The sequence below is a fragment of the Haliotis rubra genome, unplaced genomic scaffold (assembly GCF_003918875.1).
Source record: "Haliotis rubra isolate DU_JTF1 unplaced genomic scaffold, ASM391887v1 Scf183, whole genome shotgun sequence".
NCBI classification, from domain to species: domain Eukaryota; kingdom Metazoa; phylum Mollusca; class Gastropoda; order Lepetellida; family Haliotidae; genus Haliotis; species Haliotis rubra.
This window is the reverse complement of record NW_025765814.1, coordinates 1,428,001-1,452,526: the sequence shown is the minus strand read 5'-3', so window position 1 is coordinate 1,452,526 and position 24,526 is coordinate 1,428,001. Positions and strand designations below refer to the sequence as shown.

Genomic DNA, 24,526 nt, shown 5'->3' with positions numbered 1-24,526 from the left:
GACCTCTGTACACATATCTACCAGTTACCAAGTTACAATATGATCATATTTTCATATGTCATATGTCAATCTGTCTGGATATTTGTCAACAAATGAAAGATGCTTATCAGCTGTCTGCAAGGAAATCAAAATATTGTATTGAAAGAACATCTGTTTTTGATCAGACAGTGTGAGGCCCATTTACATCGTCCACTAGAATGAAACTGAATATTGCTGAAAGTGTCATAAACTCACTCACTAACTCCCCAAACCTTGCACTCCTGGCGGGAGTTTTTCCTTCAAGTCTCCTTGCCCCAGTCATCACATACAAGCGACATTACCGAGGTGTGAAGAAATACATGGTCCACCCTCATCAGCAAACACGCCTAATGATCAATAAATTTGAAATGTTGGAGCACACACAGATGTCTGGGTGTGACTTAGCTTGTGTTTATTTGAACCTGGCCCTGGACACATTGCACCGTGGCCATTACCTCTCCAGATCCACAGCGGAACAGCCATGACATTTCACAGTAATTAGAGGTTATTACCGACTTGTAGAGTAGCCTCCATGTAATTGTCCCTACACTTCCCCATTCATCTGGCAAGATGATTCATGTCCAAAAGCAGATGACGACATCCCATTAACGATATCAAAATAACATTTGAGCTGCCTGCGAGGCATGGATGCTGTTGGTTAAAATAGGCCTGTGGCGGGAGGGATTTAAACATGTTCTACTCATTAAGTTTGAGATCACCCAGTTCTTGTTTTAAACATATTTCATTCATAAAAGGTCAGTGGGATTGGGTACAAGTAAAAGAGAGAGACTTTTAACATTCACTGAAATACATACACGCACACACCCATGCACGAACGCACGCACAGGATTTCAGTGAATGACGTCAAATTAGCTTTAAAAGTTAGTTTGTTTTTTAACTCCTGTCACATGATCAAACCAATCGGCTTATCTTTAGTTTCTATCATGAAGTCTCATTTCCTCTCCCATAACATGAAGGTGACTGTGACAAGATTGTCATTAGGATAATTAGATGTACTGCAAACTGACACTAATTAATAGACAACACAATCTATTTTATTTATTTATCGCCCAGAATCGATATATTTCATGTTGCATACAGTGAGTGCACATATACACATTGTTGACACCCCGGGCATGACAGATTGATCTGGTAATGCTTGGATGATGTTTTCTCTCTCTTTGTGGAAGCATGGCATTGAGCAGACGTATGTCCATATTCACCACATCTTAATCTAATTCTGCCCATTTCTGGTGTCCCCGCGGTGATGCTGCTGGAATATTGCTCAAATATGCGTAAAACTAAACTCATTAATCTAATTCTACTTGATGTTTTGTTTGCGGGATCTGTCTGTGTTGTGGTTATTTGTTATGGGGATGAGAGTAGGTGATCATCTTGATCATTGATCGGAATTACGGCATTATCTCCCCTCTCTTTACACCTGTCTGTGTTTGCGATGATGGTAGATTACTGGACATACATGTGTTCACATCCATGTTTTGCAGAATGGGGTTCACACATTAGATTAATGATGAATTTAATCAGTGCATGAAAGCTTAATGTGTCATGCATGACTACGTACTCCATTGTGTGGATGACATTGTAATGTGGTGGTGAAGCTTTAATAAGAATGCATTGTCCTTAACTTCTTTTGAGTAATTACTAATTAAATAATTTTGTTTGGAGAATCAGATCAGAGGGACATATAATGGATAACTGACCACTTACAGTGAAGACATTCATGTCAATTTTTCTTAAGTGTCGGGTAGTGGAGTAGCCAAGTGATTAAAGCGTTCGCTCATCACGCAGAAGACCCGGGTTCAATTTCCCTTGGGTACAATGTAAGAAGCCCATTTCTGGTGTCCCCGCCATGATGTTGCTGGAATATTGCTAAAAGTGGGGTAAAACTAAACTCACTCACTCAAGTGTCACCATCTACAATTTAGTTTGTGTTCTTTTTGGTTTTTGAAAGCTGTTGTAAAATGTCTGTTTGTCCTGTAAATTTAGTGAATTGTTCAGGCTTTTAATCCATCATTGGTTTTTACTTTCAAAATGAGTAAAAATAATCAACCTTTTTATGAGAGTAATAATTTCTTTCAATGATAAAGATGTTTGATAAGTCTTTTTGAATGATTTCCGAGTAAGGTTAACACTGCTGATGCAAGATTCCATGAAATCCACTTACCCTGCTGGATCTAATCATCTCAGGATCTTACCATAAATAAACTGTCATCTCCCAAATATATTAGGAAAATTAAAAACATTCTATGTATGAGCCAGATGAGGGCTTGGTGCTGACGGTTGGCATACTAGGAATACCACAGTATAAAGAACATGTTGTCCGATAGGGAGAAGACATAAGCTGGGGTAGATCTGTATATCTCATGTGAGAGGGCAGCTGATAATGTCAACCTTTCACTTCTCACCCCTGACCTGTGGGGTCAGAGACACACCCAATTTATGGCACTGAAGAAGTTGGGGTATAGTGTTCAGTAGTCCCCATGAATTTGCGTCCATAATGACCTTAAGGCTAAAATGTGAAATGTTATAATATTAGGTCAAAGCAGTTCAGAAAAATGTGAGGAGTCATGTCAGAAAAGTAATTTATTTACCTGTGTTTGTGCTTATTGTATACATAAGATTTCATCTGATGTAGGAGCGAATGATTTGGTTTCCTTGGGGAAGCCATATTTGAAAGCTAGTTTAACTTCTTGTCCCTTGAGTTAGGCAGATGATGAAGTTGTTCACGTGGCTAGGCTTCATATCATTCAGCTTTAGTTTTAAGTATGACTATGTCTCCTGCTCGGTCACCAGTTCTAACCCAGGGATACCGTCACTCATTTAGCTAAATGTTCAGCTGCATCAGCTGTGAAAACCCAACCCAGTGACGTGAGTTTGGTCAGCATGGTGATACTGTCTCCAATTCCAACCCATTTAGCTAGGAACCCGTGAAGATCTGGGTTAGAATTGGTCTTCAGCTACCCGTGCTTGTCGTAAGAGTTGACTAATGGGATCAGATGGTCAGGCTCGCAGACGTGGTTGACACATGTCATCATATCCCAGTTGTGTAGATCGTAGATCATGGTGTTGATCTCTGGATTGTCTGGTCCAGACTCAACTTAACAGACCTCTGCCATATAGCTGGAATATTGCTGGGTGTGGAGTTACACAACAAACTAAACAATTTTACAAACATTTAGCTGAATGTTCAGCAGCACCAACTGTGGGAACCTCACCCAGAGAGGTGAGTTAGGTCTGCATGGTGATAGTACTGTCACTCATTTAGCTAAGTGTTCAGCAGCACCTCACCCAGAGAGGTGAGTTTGGCTTGCATCACTGTCTATGTGTGTCCCAGTGACGTCCAGGTACGTGCTTGGCAGCGCCAGGCCCTGTGTACAGGCAAAGAGGTCGGTTTGTTGCCGTCTCATCAGGCAGGTATTGTGGAATGTGGCAAGTGGACAGGTCAACACCTACTGCCCACAGGCCTACCTGCCCACTTCACACTGTCACAGCCAACTCAAACATGGACAGTTTAACTGGGGGCACCATGCTGCCACAACACACCAGCAGGCAACAGTTTCTCATTGTCTAAATCAAAGTACAAAGTTCTCTGGTTGGCTCTAAAGGAAAAAATAAATATGGCAACAGCTATTTATGTTTACACCTTGGTGAACTGTTGTCCCCTGGATGTGAGGACGGCCCAGTGGTTAAGGAGTTCGCTGGTTCAGCTGAAGACAGAGTTTGATTCCTATCAGTGGTTCTCTGTCTGAAGCCCATACTTGGTGTCCCCCATCACTATAATGAGTCATGTCAAACATCTCACAGAATGGCTGACACAAGTAACATTTACATTCATATAACCCCAAGATTTATGTGACAGTGATTTGAAAGATGATTCCTGGTATGAGTAGGCACTGATATGCCTCTCTTCTCTTGCACACCATTAAATGTGTCACTTTCTCTAAAATAATGGCTTTGAGATTAAGCCAGTCTGCAGTTTCAGTCCAATAATTTGTGTTTTATCAGCATGATATGAAAGATGAAGTTAGATAGGCATGTAGAAGTTGCGTCAGGTTAGAATATCTCATCCTGATGTCCTCCGATTGTCTGTGACCCCTCTGTGGCAGGTCCCCCATGAGAAACATGATAGCCATGGATATCCCCGGGTGGGATGACAGCCTGTGGGGGACTCCAGGATAGAGCTGGTCTACTGTAAAGCACTGTCTGTTGTTACGCTGTTGTTCACTGGATTGTCTGGTCCGGACACAATTATTTGCAGACCGCTGCCATATATTGAGTATTGCTGATTGTGGCGCAAAACTTAACTCACTCACTCACTGTTGCATGCAAGGGTTGACTAAAATACAAGGTCTGTCTCTGTTTTCTTGGTTGATTTGATAGATGTTGGTCAATGCTCTTAACATCAACCACTGGTTTGTCAGGTGCAGGCTGAATTACTTACAGGTAATTGCGAGCTGTGGCAGCTGTACTGACTTAGGTGATGCTACAATGACTCACAGATATCTTGACAAGACTCAAGACTCAATGTTGGTGAAGCATGACTTAGGACACATCTAGGCTGGCTGCATGTGATGTGTGTGAAGGTCTGTGTGGGCAGACGGATGAAAACCTGAATATATCCGGGGCTTCTTTGAAAACTGATTGATAAGATTATGAATAAAAATTCGAAATGCTTATTTGTTTTTCAAGTGTTCGCTGTTGGTGAAATATGACCCTGAATTGTTGCTGAAAATATGACCCTGATTTTGTCTTGGTCTTTTGGGGAAGGAGCTGAATATATTGTATATTTGTGGAAATAACTTTAACACTGAGGACTCACATTTAAAATCAGTCCCCAATTTTTCCACTATACCCACAAGATGTGAAACAACATAATTAACATTGAATATCCTCATTGTGATGTTGGAATATTATTAAACTGGACTAATCGGGCCTTTAAACTTTAAACACTTTGAAAAACTTTGTTGAACACAGTTCTCATGATTAGCTGCAGCATTTAACATAGCCGTCATTTAATAGTATCTATATATGTCTGCTGTTACCTACATACATACTGTGGATTAGGTTCCAAGCAATTACTCATACATTATAAGTGGAATAGGTTCTAAACAGTCATGTGATGTATTAGTTTCACATAATACGTAATTCATGTTGAGTGATGTAGTTATTTCCCATTGATATTCTGGGCCTCTTGTGGGAGAAATACATTACTAAAGCCATTATGTAACTGCAATGTGGCTTGTCAATAACCCTGACTGAATTTCCACACCTCAGTCCATTTATATTTTCAGCAACACAATACCTCTATAAGAAATGGTAATCACATTCTTTACGATGTAAATTATTATTTTGACTTCAAAAAGATAAATTATGATTTAGTTTGCAAAAGTTGATGAATTCAATTTCTGAAAGTGCTGTAGATTAACTCAAACATACAAGATTTACAAAATTGTGCATGTTTTTTAAAAGATGGGTATTCTGAGGTACTCTAGCTTAGCTGTGCAGAATTTAATCCAGGGAACTTTTTTATGTGCATAATTTAGCACATTTCATGTCATTAGATCTTGTAGAATATTCAAATGTCTGCAGGGGACATGGGTAGCCCAGTTGTGTTAGCTGCCCCAATGTGCTATGCAGTGTTGCGTACCTTAGGCATGCCAGAAATGGATTCATGGGTTCGAATCCCAGTTCACCCTGGTTTGTCAGCACCATACCTGAGCTTGTGATATTTCACCAAAGTGGTAAACAACCAAGACCTGAATCACAAAGCAGCATTAATCCCAACCAGATGACTGCATACCCATATCTTGGTTGGTTTGTTGTTAAATCCCACACTCAACAATATTCCAGCTATATGGGGGCGGTGGGGTAGCCTAGTGGTTAAAGCGTTCGCTCGTCACGCCAAAGTCCCGGGTTCGATTCCCCACATGGGTACAATGTGTGAAGCCCATTTCTGGTATCCCCCGCCGTGATATTGCTGGAATATTGCTAAAAGCGGCGTAAAATCATACTCACTCACTCACTCCAGCTATATGGTGGCGGTCTGTAAATAATCGAGTCTGGACCAGACAATCAGTGATGAGCGTCGATCAACACAATTGGGATATGATGACCTGTGTCAACCAAGTCAGCGAGCCAAACCATCCCATCCTTTTAGTCGCCTCTCATGACAAGCATGGGTTACTGAAGATCATTCTAACCCGGATCTTCACGGGTCCATGCTTATATCTGCATTAAACTTTATAGCTACTGGACGAGTGACTTCATTTCATTCCTACTAGTGAGTGAGTTTATTTTTACGCTGCACTCGGCAATATTGCAGCCATATGGCAGCGGTCTGTAAAAAATTGAGTCTGGACCAGACAATCCAGGGATCAACAGCATGAACATCGATTTGCACGGTTGGGATACGATGACATGTGTCAACCCAGTCAGCGAGCCTGACCACCCGATCCCGTTAGTTGCCTCTTACGACAAGCATGGGTTACTGAAGATCAGTTCTAACCCAGACCTTCACGGGTCTTCATTCTTGGGGGCGCGGTGGGTGAGCTGGCTAAGGCGCCAGGCTAGTAGTCCAGCGAGGTTGAGGTGTCGGGACCGGGTGTAAAAATCTTGGAGTCAACTTTGTTTGCAGACTCTTTCAGTGTTGTCACAACCCGTAGTGTATAGTACACAACCCTGTGCACTTAAAAGAACCCACGAATCCGTTGGTATATGACCAGATGGTGGCCACATGAATACGTGCAAACACCTAGTTGCGGGTACAGCAACATGCAGTGAACTTAGACAAAGTACTGTGACTATGTGTCCCAGTCCACCCAGCTGTGAATGGGTACCTCGTTAGGATGAGAAAGCCACAATAACTCGGTGCGCCTAGTGGCTGCAAGAGTTGTATACTCCCCAGGGAGTTGAGATGGATAATACGATGTGCCGTTGAGATTGACATCCAATGATCGAGGTAAAAAATACCAGCGCCTTGAGCATGCACTAGTTGCCTGGATATGTGCGCTATATATAAATATCCTATAAATAAAAAAAATAAAAATATTAACTTCCTATCAGCCACTTTTGACCTGATTCCCCGACACAGCATAAGATCATCACCTGGGCTTCTCCTGGGTAGAGTTTCTTGATACAGGGTGAGATGCCATGTTACGGTTCTTGCTGGTCGTGAGTGCTTTATTGCTGTCATATAAAGCTGACCTAGTTATCGCATGACGTCATGACAGTGGCCTGCTGGATTTCTCATGACATTGTTGTCACTTGACCTATGTAGGCTACCTGAGATGCTTGCATTGTTTTATTGTAGCTTACACTGACGTATAGGCAGAGGGAAATACAGGTATCAATGGCATACATGTCTGGTTTCAATGACGAAGATGTTAGTATCCATGGAAATTATTAATGAATATGTCTAGTTTTCGAGTTGTCCTACGAAGTGATGTTTGCGCTTACAGTTTAAAATCTGTGTTAAAATAAGTAAGTTATAATTATCTTAACTTTAACAGATGAGTGTGGGCTCGTTAATATGTTTTTGCATACAGTAATTCCTAAAACTGGTTTAAAATACAGCATTACTCATATGGCAGAAGTACTGTTTAGTAATTGCCTAATAGTTATGTGTCCTAATTGTGATATTGTGTCATGTATTTTTCAACTGAGATACTGTATGTTTTCCTCTATATTGAAATACTTCATATTACAGCACTTTCTCATTGTAAGACGGGGTGGTTGGGTAGCCTAGTGGTTAAAGCATTCACTCGTCACACCAAAGACCTGGGTTCGATTCCCCACATTGGTACAGTGTGTGGAGCCCATTTCTAGTGTCCCCCGCCGTGATATTGCTGGACTATTGCTAAAAGCAGCGTAAAGCTAAAACTCATTCACTCTTTTGTAAGGCCAGAATTGTTACTTTTATGGCTGTTTTGCCATAGTTTGTAAGTCTTTCTCGGTAGGTTGGGTAAAAGGAATGTATTTCAGAGGGTTAAGTTTGTGGTCCTGATACTAAAATCAGTAATAATTTTTGCATGTTCATGAGCTGTTCTTGTTTGTCTCTGAAAGACGTAACTGGGTTTGGTATTTCTCAGATTGATTTAGGGTCAGCTGATTTGCCAAACAGTTTGAGAAATCCCTCACCTATTTATTTCTGTGTGACAGCTGCTTTCAGCATATGTGGGAGTCCCTTTGTACTGCTGTTACATATGCAGGTGGCGAGAGTGTGTGTAAATGTGGGATATAGCTTTTCACCCTGTCACTGCCATGTTTAGTCTACAGGGATAGAGTAGAGATTAACCCCCCTGGCTGCCGAGTTTTTTTCCAGGCGCACATTTTCATACAGTTTGAAAAGTGAACGTTGTGCGAGAATTGCTCTCGCATGGTCCTGGATCTATGTAAGGCTATAAAATTACACAGAAATGTAGAATATTAAATTTCCTATCCGTTGGTATAAATATAAGTGCAACTACCTTGACGGTTTGAGAAATAGACCTTGCTAAATGTTGTCCAAATTTTTGTTATGCGTTAAAAAACAGTAAATTTCTCCGCTTTTTCTTCGCGCACCGATAAAAGCACTGTGCTACGAATTTTTTAATGGGGCATCTTTACGGAAAGTGTGAGCGAAGAAAATACAACCTGATATCTGAACGACATAAGTGTATATGAATTGGGTTAATGTGCTTGTGCATAACGTTATACGCTCAACATTAAAAATGACTCGCAATAAATGTCAAAAATGTATTTTCTTCTATGACGTCAAACGACGAAAGAGAGGTCATAAACGTATAATTATAAGGGGTCATAACTCCGTTATGCCTAACACTAGGTCAATGTAACTCAGATCACTTGGAGAAAATGTGTTGTGGATACGGACGCTATATTTTCGTTATTTTATATTCATGGTGAACCTCACTATTCCAATTCAAAGTTCTCCAATGTGAACGGATGCGCTTTGGTAGTTTCACAATTTATAAGAAAAGATCACAACGTATTACATGTGAAAGCACGTAATAGCGATTTGAATGGCCCTATCCGATATATAAGTTAGTTCTTAGATTCCCATATTCTCCTGTTTGTGTAGATGTAATTTGACTAATTTTGCATCGTTATTACCAGAGTACTAGCCATATCTCCAAATGTAACGAAATTGATGAAAATAACACAACATTTTAGTTGACGTCATCGCTTGTTTTATGCATTTTGCGACGTTGGAAAACGACGACATTGGTATGCTGATTAGTATATATCTCACTTAATATCCATTCATTGTGTAAAAGGTCTAGACTTCTATGTCAGAATTTAACACTCTTTAGACAAAACATAAAATGACTGATTTTTCCATTTAAATGGTGTCCTGAATATATCAACAATTAGACAGTTTGACAGCGTATCTTATTGTGCCTGTTTGGCATCAATTTAACGTAAAAAAAGATAATATATCACAACACCCGAATATTTTGTTTGGGATAAGAATTTTGTTTGTTTATGATTATGAAGCTATTTCTCTTCATGCGTATGCAATGAAAGATGCATAAAGATAGCTTTTTATATATGGAACTATATATTAGAATATGGATATAAGATTTGTCCGAATTAACACATGAGATGGTATATATATTTTTCAACAATTTTCCTATAAGTAGTTAGAGTTTGATATCCTGTCATCACAATATTATTTAATCGAATATGAATTGAATATATTATCGAAAACAATGATAGAGATTCATAAAACGTTGCCAACAAACGCAAGACCTTGCCGATCTATATGCATCATTCTTTGTCTATAAACGACACAAAATTATGCAATGAACAAGACAATTCCTTTAAATATGTGTGCATGTACATTTCATACCATCTATAAATCATTGTCATTAATATTATCAGTTTTGCATATAAGGTTGAATTATATCACCGTTCATTAACCTGTTCATATGAAATTGCAATATTAGTCCAAATAAATTGAATATTGTACATCATAGGAACTAAAGTAATTGCAGTTATGGCTACGTTTGATCTTCTAACACTTGTGTAAAGGTTTAAAAATATGGTGTATTGCAATAAATATGTCAATTTCTTATGTAAATATGATTCAAACAATCAAAAACTTTCAAAGAATAAAACACCGTAAACCCTATATGCATGTATGATATGATATTGAACAAGGCTAAATGTAGATACTGAAGTCAGTTTCATGAAAAGTATCCGAATCCATCCGCAAAATATACATCATAATACTGACAGTGTAATCGGAAGGATATGGCGATTGTGTTTACTCTTGTTCAACCGACCTTCACCTCAAAGAAATTGCCTAATATGTACAACAATGTTGACGATGACATCACTACCGCTGACCGATTTCTTACAAAATGGCGGCTTTGCTGACAAGGGTACACAGGATTTTGCGAGGACCCTTCCACTGATTCAGGGATCGTTTGTACATAAATATGAGATGTAAGTAATCAGAATGATTCTGACTATCTGTGTATTGTTATATGTTTTTATCGCTTTCACTCATAATGAAGAGAAAAAGGACAGAAATGCAGATAATTACCGTTGTCGTTATGCGGATTTTGTGTCAGTCATGGCGTCACGCTTCACCTAAAAACTTTGACAATTTCTTATGAATTATCAAATCATTGCATTGTATCTATTTATAATTTCCTATTTCTTGCTACGATACTCTTTCCATGTATATTCTAAAGGTATTGAGCCATTTCAAGCAATGAATAGACGGATGAATGTTGAAAAAAATCAGAAAATGCTGCGCAGTGTAAAATCGGAATTTGTCTTTGTTTACATTTCACACAAACGCAGTCTTTCAAGCACAGCGTTCGTTTTCACACCCAATATGTTTCGGGCCTAATTTTATCTAGACAGTTATTATTGGTGACACAGACCAGTTTCAAATTGATTCTAAAATGTATGGGGAATTCAGTGATGCATTTTCAAGCTGAATATGAAATATATGATGATGTAATAGGCGCCTCAATACCGCCTTCGCTAAACGCGTGATTTTGTAAACACTTTCCAATATGGCGGAAAGCTTCCACGGTGTTCGTGTAAGCGCATTTTGAAAACATCCCAACCGACTTAGATTCATCGGCAACGCTTTCAGAATTATAATTAGCTTAAATCATGTAAAACTGATATCAGTGATCATAAATATGTTATTTTTGAAATTCAATACTCACAGTAATTATCCGATTTTCACATTTCAAAACATACAGCAAATAACGCTGTGAATCGCGATTTCATACTGTGTCAAAAATCTCGCCATTTCGATGAAGCCTATTTTGTAAGGTCATTTTCAGCACTTGAGCTTTGTTTAAAATAATAGTGGATGGTATCAAGAAACAGGGAATTTCCCGCAGAATTCTAAACTGTGAAGTGTATTTGTGTGCGTGGGATATTTTGATTTTTATTCGACTTCAAATTGAGGGTTGAAGGGGAAGGACATATATGTCCCTGTGGCATCCAGGGGGTTAAGCCACCTATCTACATATTTTTTATCTAAGTCTATGAAGTAGTTGTAGTATTTTTATGACTGCCAGTGTCTGTCAACTTCATATTACACCACTTTCTCATTTGTAAGGCCGGGGTGGTGGGGTAGCCTGGTGGTTAAAGCGTTTGCTCGTCACACCAAAGACCCGGGTTCGATTCCCCACATGGGTACAATGTGTGAAGCCCATTTCTAGTGTCCCCTGCCATGATATTGCTGGACTATTGCTAAAAGCAGTGTAAAACTAAAACTCATTCACTCTTTTGTAAGGCCACAATTGTTACTTTTATGGCTGTTTTGCCATAGTTTGTAAGTCTGTCCTGGTGGGTTGGGTAAAAGGAATGTATTTCAGAGGGTTTAGTTTGTGGTCCTGATACTTAAATCAGTAATAATTTTTGCATGTTCATGAGCTGTTCTTGTTTGTCTCTGCATGTAGCAGGAAAAGACGTAACTGGATTTGGTACTTATTTAGATTAATTTAGGTTCAGCTGATTTGCCAAACAGTTTGAGAAATCCCTCGCCTATTTGTTTCTGTGTGACAGCTGTTTTCAGCATATGTGGGAGTCCCTTTGTACAGCCATTACATATGCAGGTGGCGAGAGTGTGTGTAAATGTGGGATATAGCTTTTCGCCCTGTCACTGCCATGTTTAGTCTACAGGGATAGAGTAGGGATTAAGCCACCTGTCTACATATGTTTTATCTAAGTCTATGAAGTAGTCGTAGTATTTTTATGACTGCCAGTGTCTGTCCACCTATCTGCCATTATTTCGTGTATAGAAAGGTAAGGTGGGGTAGTCACGCTGAAGACCCGGGTTCGATTCAGCTCAAGGGTACAATGTGTGAAGCCTATTTCTGGTGTCCCCTGTCATGATGTTGCTGGAATAATGCTAAAAGCAATGCAAAACTCAAACTCACTCACTCACTCATGTATAGTATGAGGGGTTTTGATGACTTCTCTAATTAAAACATTATGATCTTCCTATCACATGTATTTCTACAGACCAACTCAGAGGTTAATATTTGACCCCAAATCTTCAACAAATAAAACATTTTGCAAGTCATGTTGTAGTTACAACTAATGTTACTGCTTTGTAGATGTGACTAGTATTTCCCTGATAACAGAATCTAGAGAAAGGCTTGAATGCGTAACATTCTTGCACTGAATGTTATGGTTCAATGTAAAATAATCTAAATTTAGTAAAAGAACTTTTTTTAAAATTTTAGTTTTTAACAAAATAATGATTGTCTCCGATTTGGCTGCCAAGGGCACATAGCTTCAAATCCCAGACAGATCCCTGCTGTGGTGTAGTCAGTATTTAGTCAGTATGACTGCAGGTGTCTTTCTGTGTCATGAATATTTATAAATGATTTCTGTTTCTGGCTGTTATATCAGTGTAAATTATGTCCATGTACGTTTACATGTGGTGAATGTGAATGGCGTGGTATTTCTGACATGATATTCTGGTATGCTGAGCACAGTGCGTTTTAATGTCTGTCATAGTATTGTTAAGCAGTTATGTGTAGGATGTGCCAGGTCATGTTGACCTCATTCTGCACTGCTGCACAGGTGAGACTGACACAAGCACATCACCTGCAGTTAATAGATGGATAGATGGGAAGGGGTGAGGATCGTAAAGATCCTGAAGTACAGTGATGATCACTACCCTAATGTGGACACAATTACCTACAACATGTTTTCATGAAAGTATAACAGGTCGTTAGACACAGGTGTGTTCATGCATACACGGATAGAGAGGTTTTTCATTGAATATTTGGCACATATCTTGCCAGGTGGTCTTAATTGACATTTACAGTTAAAGTAACATTTTGTACCAGAAATAGACTTACCTGATTGTGATTATATAACTGCTTAATATAGAATGATTTACAAAAGGAAGCTAAGTACAATCAATTTCCAGAGCTGAGGCACAGCTTGCCAAATCATTATAGACTTGAACAGAATGCTTTCTTAAAGTTTATTCTGAAGAGTCTGGGAAACACAGTTGTCAGAATGCTCTGATAACTATTGGCAATTAAAGGGAGGTTTCACACCATTTGGTTTGATTGTTGTCAGAATCGTTTCCATGGTAACAAAATGATGCCACAAGAAGCTTATGACAAAGGACTCTCATGTCACAATCTGTTTTCTTTATTGATGCAGTATAAACATTTGTTGTGGGATCTGTAGACTAACGCTTAGTCTCTGAATATGTATAATTTTGATAGTAACAAACAAACCCATTTAAATTGAAAAGGAGCCCCAGGGAGACCAGAGTTTCAGAACCTGGGGAAATCTAGACTTGCCTTATTTAGGGCTTTATATAATTAGCATTGCAGGGAGGGCAAGGCAGTAGGGAAAATAACATGGTTCAGAGACTGAGAGACAGACTATGGGATCTGGTGCAGGGCTGTGTGTAATCGTTAGATGAAGCATCTGTAAAATGTCTGTTAATATTATGTTTGGTGAGAGCCACAGTTTCTAATTTGTGAATGTTCTGTTGTTGCAGGCGAGACTTGAGATAAAGGACTTGTTCACAGACCTGGCTGATGGCAAGATTCTAATGAAACTGCTGGAGATTATCTCGGGCGAGAATCTCGGTAAACCGAACAAGGGGTTGATCAGAGTGCAGAAAGTAGAAAACTTGAACAAATGCCTCAAGTTTCTTGCAACGAAGGTGAACAGACTTTTAGACTTTATTTTAAAAATGTTTTCTTTCATTCCTATTCCCCACCAGAAACATCATCTGAGCCAGCTTGGATGAAGATTGTGGCTAATGTTGGTCATCTTGCTGCTTGTCAGCCAATTCCTCAAACTCTATCAAACATTATGAGCTGGGCCTGTGCTTGATTATTAATAAGCCACCACGACATAGGTGCAGATTGTAGACTGGGGCATATTTTTTTTTTCAAAGATTCACTTCTGTGATTATTTGCCACATCTGACCCCCAATTCCTTCAGTTGCCCATCCCTAAGGTTCAGTACGGGGCGGGGCGGTGGGGTAGCCTAGTGGTTAAAGCGTTGGCTCGTCACGCCTAAGACCCGGGTTGAAATCCCCCACATGGGTAGAAATGTGTGAAGCCCATTTCTGGTGTCCCCTGCCGTGATGTTGCTGGAATATTGCTCAAAGCTACGTAAAACCAAACTCAGTCAGTCAGTCAGGTTCAGTACAGTTGTGATGATAGGTGTTGTTGACCATCCAGAATCACTAAATGCCAGCATAAACTAAAGTTGGTGTGTAATTATACGCTTCTGATGTAAATCGGTGCTCACATTGTCAACCACTGGTTTTGTTTTGACATTTCTGTCCCATTGCTCATCTCTGTGTGAGACCACTTGCAATGCCTGAGATTCTAGCGTCTGCCTAGAGAGGGTAAGATTGATGGGTCCATCTCTAGCCATATATGGAGATAAAATTTAAAATTTATTTAAAGGTGGTACTTATAGTTGCCTTGCCTATGGCACATGTGTAAAAGCATGGGGCTATTAAGTGTTGAAAACACAATGCTCAACTGTAAGTTTGATTGAGAATGAATTGATGTCAACATGTACTATTATTTCACAGGTATACTTTGAGAATATTGGTGCTGAAGATATCGTAGATGGAAACCCTCGACTGATCCTGGGTCTAATCTGGACCATCATCCTCCGATTCCAGATCCAGGAGATCACAATACAAGTGGTGAGTTCCTTGTGTTATGGTCCACTCTCTATCTATGCCTTCCTTGACAGATTGGTCTCTGAAGGTTACTTTATTCAAGCACATCTTCCAGAGAAGTTACTGTTCGTTGTTCAGCACTTTAGAATGGAGAGGATGGAAGGGTTTACCTTCTTCAGTATGCTGCATAATTTGGACTGTCGTCTGTATTGTATGACGTACAGCATGTGCCATATGTCTCCATTTGCTGTGTAAGAGGTATAGAACCTTTTCTGAATCAGATTCTTCCTTGCCTTGGCGATTGTGCTTTTGGGCTTTTTGTCTGTAGTTATTGTTTCTATGTTTTGTTGACATTAAGTTTATTTTGGACATCATTTTACTCTATTTCAAGACATTTTACGCCTGACAGCAGTTAAAATGTTATGATCCCGTGTTTCAGGATGAGGAGGAGGAGAACAGTGAGAGGAGATCCGCCAAGGATGCTCTGTTGCTATGGTGTCAGAGGAAGACTGAAGGGTGAGTGCAGCAGGGGAATCTGGGTCTGAGGAAGTAGGGGGCATGGCTGTACAAGACATGGCACATTTCTCCATTTCTGTCAAGCTTAGGTGAAACAGAAGCCAAGGATGCTTAAGATGAAATAATGATAATCTAACATGTTTAACACTGAGACTCACTGCAAGAAAATTAATTACAATAGTTATACTTTACTGTGATATGTCTCCAGGGATTTAAGATGTTGCTTGAACACCAAGCGTATAAATATCAACATTTTTTTAATCGTTAGTTCTAGTGTTCAACATAGTATGAATGCAATACACTAAGTTGTGGATGTATTTGTGAAAACAATAGCGTCATCACTGAGACATATATAACATTTGCCCCAAATGAAAGTGTTGTAAATTTCAACCAATCCATACATTTGCTCATTGAAAAGTATTGTGCACTCTTCAGCTACCCAGGAGTCAAGATCACAAACTTTACCAACAGCTGGCGAAATGGCCTGGGTTTTAATGCCCTCATACATGCTCACAGGTGAGACAAGAGTAATGGAAAGAAAATTTGAATTTTTAAAGTCATTTTTTGTACTGTTGTGATTTTTGTTGTTTTTCCCCTATGGCATAATGTTGTCCTTCTGTAATGTAATTGTGGTATCATTTGGTTTTATTGAACGCCTGTAAGCAGAGACTTTGTGAGTCCAAAATCATTTCTTCCTGTACCGCCGCCATATAGCTGGAATATTGCTGAGTGCGGCGTAAAACTAAACTCACTCACTCACTCTTCCTGTACAATTACTGTTCTGTGATTATCTACAAAGGTAAATGCTCTGTACCCATGGTCTGACTGGGTAATGTTCTGAGAACCATACTGTCCAGAATAAAGAGGTTAAGTTTATGGATGTTATTTATCTCAGGCCTGACCTGTTTGACTTCAATAAACTGGAAGCAGGGGACAACCTGGGTAACTTGAACCACGCCTTCAACGTCGCCGACAGTGAGCTGGGGATCCGCAGGATTCTTGATGCTGAAGGTAAGTGGTGATCCTGAACCTGGCTGGATTTACATGGCTTATTGACATTAAACTGAATATCAGTCATTAGGGTATGGGAGAAAAATCTCTATGTGCTTTGGATGGCCTCAGACATTGTGGCTCTTGTCTGGGAGACCGCCTCCGTGGTATAGTGGTTAGAGCGTCCGCCCGGAGAGTGGAAGGTCGCGGGTTCGATCCCCGACCGCGTCATACCAAAAGACGTTAAAATATGGTACTTGTTGGTCCCTGCCTGGCGTTCGGCATTAATGGATACAACAAGGACTGGTCGGCTCGGAGTCAGTATAATGTGTCTGAGTGGGGTATTCATGCTTCACTGCGGTATGGTATCTCAGTGGGCTAGCACTATAAAACCAGCTTAAGTCTGGGCTAGTACAAGCAGCCGCACATACACATACACATGCATGCACGTCGTCATATGAGCGAAATATTCTCAAGCACGACGTTAAACCCAATTTCACCTCACCTCACCTTTTGTCTGGGATGGGATCTCCCAGACTCACCTCTTGTAGGCAGTGTAAATTGTGCCAAATTGTAGAGGATAGGATCTCCCATACTCACCTCTTGAAGACATTGTAAGACATTGTGGCAAATATTGGATCTCCGACTTGTTTGTTTGCCTTGTTTTAGATTTTGTTGTAATTATAACACTGACATCTTTGACCTCCCTGCCATTCCTGAACTTATTGATGATTTACAATGGGAATATTTTATGAAACATGACCCATGTGATATTTTCAATCAGATGTGGACGTGAACAAGCCAGACGAGAAAGTCATCATCACCTATGTGGCTTCATATTATCACTACTTCGCCAAGATGAAGAGTGAACTTACAGGAGGCAAGAGAATTGCAAAGGTATGTGGATGCTTAATCACCATAAATACTCAAATACATTAGTCAGTTTGTGTGACTTTGATACTGTTTAGTGAGATAATGGTAGTGCCCTTTCATTGGGAAGTGACCCGTGAAGATCCGGGTTAGAATTGGTCTTCAGCAACCCATGCTTGGGTGGTCAGGCTTACTGACTTGACACATGTCATCGTATCCCAATTGCATAAGTCGATGCTCATGCTGTTGATCACTGGATTGTCTGGTCCAGACTCTATTATTTACCGCTGCTATATAGCTGGAATATTGCTGAGTGCGGCATTAAACAACAAACCAACCAACATCATTGGGAAGCTTATGTGCCAACAAAAAGATTTTGCCACAGTATACGAAGTTACACGAAGCAGTCATAAAATCTCTGTAATGTCACCATGAAATCAGTGTTGAGAGATTTTGGTGTCCACTTACTGTGTAGATAAGACAGCTATCCCTGGAACGGAGCTGATAACACTGTTTGGCTTAACACGGTTATCTTGTGTGTTGACACTTATACCCATAATAAACTGAATGATGTTGAATTAGTTATCAAACCGTCATCACGCCATTATACAGGTGTGAATGAATATTCCATGCAGTGTCTGTATAAAGAAAAAGCAGGGTATTTAAAAAGCTTTGAAGGGTGATTATACCAAATGCAGTTTTTATGGATGGGATTCTACCCAAAATGTGACCGCCTCCGTGGTGTAGTGGTTAGAGCGTCCGCCCGGAGAGCGGAAGGTCGCGGGTTCGATCCCCGACCGCTTCATACCAAAAGACGTTAAAATATGGTACTTGTTGGTCCCTGCCTGGCGCTCGGCATTAATGGGTACAACAAGGTCTGGTCGGCTCGGAGTCAGTATAATGTGTCTGAGTGGGGTAGTCATGCTTCACTGCGGCATGGTATCTCAGTGAGCTAGCACTATAAAACCAGCTTAAGTCTGGGCTAGTACAAGCAGCCGCACATACACATACACACGCATGCACGTCGTCATATGAGCGAAATATTCTCAGGTACGACGATAAACCCAATTTCATCTCACCTCACCTCACTTTACTAAGAACATGTAATCCCATGTAACCTATGCTGCGGGCTGTATACCATACTGTAACATACAATTGTGCTAACCTCTTACGGACCGCCATCATTTAGCTGGAATATTGCCGAGTGCTGCACTAAATGCATGAGCAAAAACAAAAGTGTATATCCATAAATACATTTTAATCGTTTGGCTTTATCCTGCCTTGAAACCTACCCCTTGTATGATAATTAGTGAGATATATTTAAAATTGTGAGGAAAAAAGTATCAACGAAGGAGGGATTAGATACACAATTAAATTTTTGTTGTGATTCTTGTGCGAAAATCACACCGTAAATATATGAGGCAGTTGAGCAAAAACCCTGTAATTGTCTGATATTTTAATAAACAAAGCGCCTTTGAGCAGCTGAGATGGATATTGGCGTTATACAAATGTTTGTTTGTTTGTTTGTATGTATGTATGTATGTATGTATGTATGTATGTATGTATGTATGTATGTATGTATGTATGTAATGTAATGTATGTATGTATGTATGTAATGTATGTATGTATGTAATGTGTGTGTATGTATGCAAACAGAACTTCAAGTTTCAACATGTAAGTTAAGGCTTCATTCGCTCTGTCTTCTGTGAACATTGTCCAAAGTTCATGTTTAGTTTGGTTAATGTTATTTCGTGTCCTTTGTCAGATTGTTGGAATGATGTGTGACCTGGACAAGATGGAGAATGAATATGAAGGGCTGACATCCAACCTGCTGGAGTGGATCCGCCGTAAGATGATGGAGCTGAACAGCCGCAGCCTACCCAACTCCTTGGAGGGCATCCAGAAGGAACTCATCAAGTTCAAGGAGTACATGACAGTCGAGAAACCACCAAAGTAAGCCACAAGATGATGCTTACCTTGGTGCCTACAGTTGATTTAGTTCTAGCCTTATATCCTTCCCAGAAAATACATTTGTCAGTACATTCAGTAGAGCCACGGTGACCTATCCAATCACGTTATGGTGATATACTCAGAAGAGCCACAGTGATAGTTCTGGTTGAACCATAGTAATATGCTAAAACATGAGCCACTGTAATCTATCCAGTAGAACCATGGTGATATACCCAGTACAGCCATTGTGGTGTTTCTTACAGGCCTGTGATGTTATACTCAACAGAACTTTGGTGGTATACCTAATAGAGCCATAGTAATGAACAGTGCTATCTTATATTTTGTGTTACAAAAATGATTTAGTTAATAAAAAATATATATAACATAGAAATTTATGAAATATTGTTATTTAAAATAAACTTTGGAAAAAGCTTAGTCTTTACAAGTGAAACATATTTTGTCCATTATGAAATAGTTATTACTGATGATAATTTAGTATAGAACAATTCTTTTTAAAACTAAAGGTTTTTGTTGTCGCTGCTCCTGTTTGTGATACAATATGTCCTTCCCCTCCAGATACCGTGAGCGAGGAAACATTGAAGTGCAGTATTTCAACATCCAGGCTCGATTGAAGGCTAATGGCCAGAAGATGTACACTCCTCCAGAGGGCCAGATGATCCACGACATAGAGACAGCCTGGTTGCAGCTGGAGAAGGCAGAACACGGGAGAGAAGTCGCACTCAGAGATGAACTTATCAGGTTGGTAGGAAGGAGTCACAGTTCCATGATGTCTTTGAAGGACTAGTTGGGTATCAATTCTATTCCTTTCTAGTGATTTATTTGCCATGATTGTTGTGAATGCTATTGCATTTGTTCAATGTCCAAGTACAGTTGAACCCCGTTATCTTGAACTGTTTTATTTGTCTTTTTGCCTTGATACAGATTCTTGTGCTTTCAAAAAGAAATTGAATTTAACCTGTAAGGGTGAGTCATGTATTAATGATAAGTCTTGGGCCTATGAATTGAGATCAACATACATAGTGATTTATGTGGTCTTTAAGACCATTCTTGTCTCTTTTGTAATTCATTGTTTAATATGTATATTCATTTTCCTAGACAAGAGAGACTTGAACAGCTAGCAAGGAGGTTTGCCAGAAAGGTAAGAATCTTTATCTCATCAAATAATATAATAATAAGTCAACTCGGTATTGAGTGCTGATCAAGCCAATATTATTCTCATGGTTTTGTGTGTATGCTTTGTAAAGATATATTCAATATTTAAGACAATTTAGTAACACCGATTCAGCATTAATGTCCCGAAAGAAAGTGAATGTTGCCTCTTGATGAAGTTAGATGTAGATATGAAATGTTGACTCAGTGTTTGAAAACTGTATACAATGGTTAATGAGTTCGTGTTTGTTTCCACAGGCTGCTATACGCGAGTCATGGTTAAATGACATGGAGCAGATTCTGGAGGAACACATCGAGTGTAGCAACGCTGCTCAGACAGAGGCTGCTGTCAAGAAACACGAAGCTATCAGTGCTGAGATCCTAGCAAGGGTGAGCAGAGTTGTCTCCCTTCTACAACTGTCCCTTCTTGCTCAGTTACTCATGGGAGCTGAATACTTTCAGCACACAAATGCAGTTTATTTGATCATACTACCTGCTTCAGCTCACTCATTCTACATCTGTTTTATTTTAATAATTAACTTTTCATTGCTAATATTACGGTTATGATAATAAGATTAGCGTATTACTTTTTCTTCTTTGCATTTACAGAAAGACAGATTCCGAGCTCTCAATAGTCTTGCTAAGGAACTTGTTCAGGGAAATTATCATGCTAAGGACGCTGTGAAAAACAGGTGAGTTAGATTTCCGGTACAATACATACCTTTGATATTTCTCACACCAGACATATATATGGACACTATGTTACTGGACAACTTCCAGAACTTGGTACAATTTTTCCAAAACGTACAATGGGAAGTACATAGACTTGTTACTATCCCTGTCCTGTTCTCATCCTGATGAAGATGTGTGTTACCATTGGGGGTGTTGTTTGGGGGTGTTAGAACCCCCCCTTCAAATGACTTAAGACCACATTGAAGATAATTATTATTATTATTTTTGCGTTGATGGGGGTTCGAACCACCTGAAAACCCAACCCCCTCCCCCCTCCTGGATCTGCCCATGGTTACAGTTGGTCTTCAGTAACACATGCTTGTCGTAAGAGGCTGTAACATTGCTGTAACATTGATGTGTGGGCTCTATCATGTAACTGAACACTATCCTTGAGAGATGCTGATAAGAGCTTAAGGATTTTGTCAAATTGTCATCTTGACTATGTATATATAGTGCCATGCAGTGTTACTTTAATATTTACGCAGAAATCTGTGAATATGTATATGTTTTATACTATTTGAGTATTTAATGTGCAGGAAACTTGCCTTACAGGTGGCAAGATACTGTATGTAGTACACTATCTGAAGTAATGTAGAGGTTAGAATTTAGATTTGAGGAACTGTTCTCTGACTCTGAATGTGTATGTCATGTGTGCCTTCATTCTGCTCCTGCAGGGACTCTGAGATCATGCTGCGTTGGAAACGACTGCTTGACCAGCTAGATGGCCGCAAGAGGACACTGTCCGGCTACAACAATATGATGTCCATGTTCCGGGAGATCGAGAGCATACAGGAAGAGCTCAAGGAAGTCGAGGTCAGTCTCTTACCTGTCTCAACACTGGTTAAGGTTGGTTGGGAAGCCTAGTGGTTAAAGCGTTCGCTTGTCATGCCAAAGACTGGGTTTGATTCCCCACATGGGTACAATGTGTGAAGCCCATTTCTTGTGTCCCCCACTGTAATATTGGTAGAATATTGCTAAAAGCAGTGTAAAATTAAACTCACTCACTCAGTCACTAACTCAACACTGGCTACCCCTGTGTGGATTCAGAAAGCAGGTCTCAAGTGATTCACGTCTGAGATAACTAAAATGGGGAATTTGTGGTGAGGTCCAGTGACTGCTTGTGTTTCATTTATATCCCAGTGTTCTGGATCGTTCATTGTATACAACTCAAAGATGTTTAAAGACGACCTGATTCCTTCATGTCACTAAAGTTATGCCGTGAGAGATTAACTATTGTAATATGAAAAAAAATCTAGCAGTTCTAAACTTATGACAAGTATACTCCATTCACTGGTTTGGTTGGTCCTTCAAATAAACTTGGATTATTACTGACTTGGGCATTAAACAACAGAAACTGAAGTTCCCTGATGGTTTCTGTTGCTTAATGGGTTCTCTGGGTCCTTAGCTTGTTCTTGACGGCAACTAGACAGGAGACTGAAAGGCTGCTGCGTCTGGCTACTGTAATCGTATATATTTTCACGGGGTGCAATTTTCGCATAAAGTTCACAAAAGACCTATTAGCGCAGTAGTTTTTTCGCGCATTTCAAACATCTGAGTGGTGGTGTCCATCACAAAGTTTTCACAACCCATAGACATGCAATGATCAAAGCTAGCCGCCATAATTGAATCGTGTTTACTAAAACAATCAGAGAGAGGTGGGATTATGCTTGTGTCAACATTGTGATTTGTGACTGATGTAAGTGAGCTTCGTTCATTTTGTGATTACGAGTAATCAGCTATCAATTAACTGACAAACTGATGACAAACATTTGCTGATTGTGATCGCTATTACTAGTATACTAGTATATGCCTCTATTCCTTTGTATGTTGGTTTGATGTTGTTATCTGAGAGAATAAACAAATTGCATGTTGTTCCTACTTGAGTATTTGTCATGACTTGACCATGAATATTTCGCTTGGTATGATTATTGACGCACAATCATTTTGCGCTAAAAGCGCGAAAATTAATCCCACGCGAAAATAACTACGATTACAGTATTCATCGGCATTATGCTCACTGCTCCAATAATTTAATATACCAGTATATCACTTGTGTATCAGGGACCCTATCCTCAAAGTGTTCGAAGGACTACATTATTTGTTATCTTATGATAAACTGTATAGTTACGATTGCTCGTAGCGATACGAAATCTTTTTGGATCGGGACCCGGGTCAGTATTCAATCATTTGCTGGCAAGTGTCATATTACTAGAATATTGCTATAAATTATTTATACAATCAGGCATCTATCCTTATGTCAATGAAAATTGCATCAGTGGGGATTCCGTGGTTAGAATTTGTCCTCCAAAAACCTGTGCTGATTGGACGAGGCGCCAAAATGTACTGAGTGGTCATGCTTGGTGATTTGTGATTTTATGTCATATCCCACTGGCATAGATTAGTTGCTCATGACATAAATCACTGGATTGTCTGTCCCAAACTTAATTGCTTACAGGAAACAGACCGCCTCAGGGGTGGAAATAACCCATTGCCCGAGTCCAGTGTTTTGTTCTGTCGGGCAAGCAAATTTGTATATCACACTGTACTGGTGTCCAGTTGATATTCCAATGTTAATTATGTTGTTTATTTTTTATTTTTTTTTTAAAATCAACAAGAAAACGGCCGGTATAGTGGAAACATTATCAGGGCAAGTGATTTTACATGTGCCACTGTACCGGAGTACACTAGCAATTTTCAAGTTATTTCCACCCCTGCGCCTGCTGTTAAACAAAGCTGTTTCAGCAAGCAGATTTATGATTTGAATGTAGATTCATCGTTGGTTGAAGAAGGTGCTATTTGTATATACATGTACCAGAATACTTTGGATATTGGAGGTATTTAGAACATGTGCACTGAACAATGGCTGACATTGGCCTGTTACAGGGACAACTCAGTAATCTAAATCAGTAATCTAAGTCGGTAATGGTGACCAGTGATGATTACAGCATGTCTCACATTCAAGAACCATCTACCACAGACAATGGATCTATGATAAAATGTATAATGATGGTCCGAGTAATGTGATGACTATGGACCCATTAGACCCATTTAGACGCACTGTCTGACTGCATCTTGACACAGGTTGAATGTACTTTACATCAGTGCATT

General features: G+C 39.6%; 1 protein-coding gene across 1 annotated transcript in view; it reads left to right on the top strand.

Moving 5' to 3' along the window:
- LOC124273711 (spectrin beta chain, non-erythrocytic 2-like) overlaps window positions 1-24,526 on the top strand; it is a 155,466-nt gene that overhangs the window by 52,410 nt on the left and 78,530 nt on the right. The window contains 12 exon segments of the mRNA XM_046708997.1: window positions 14,042-14,209; window positions 15,098-15,214; window positions 15,630-15,706; window positions 16,142-16,222; window positions 16,602-16,717; window positions 17,481-17,593; window positions 19,332-19,519; window positions 20,093-20,275; window positions 20,633-20,675; window positions 20,945-21,076; window positions 21,296-21,378; window positions 22,093-22,231. Of these exon segments, the coding sequence (XP_046564953.1) occupies window positions 14,042-14,209; window positions 15,098-15,214; window positions 15,630-15,706; window positions 16,142-16,222; window positions 16,602-16,717; window positions 17,481-17,593; window positions 19,332-19,519; window positions 20,093-20,275; window positions 20,633-20,675; window positions 20,945-21,076; window positions 21,296-21,378; window positions 22,093-22,231 (1,440 nt within the window).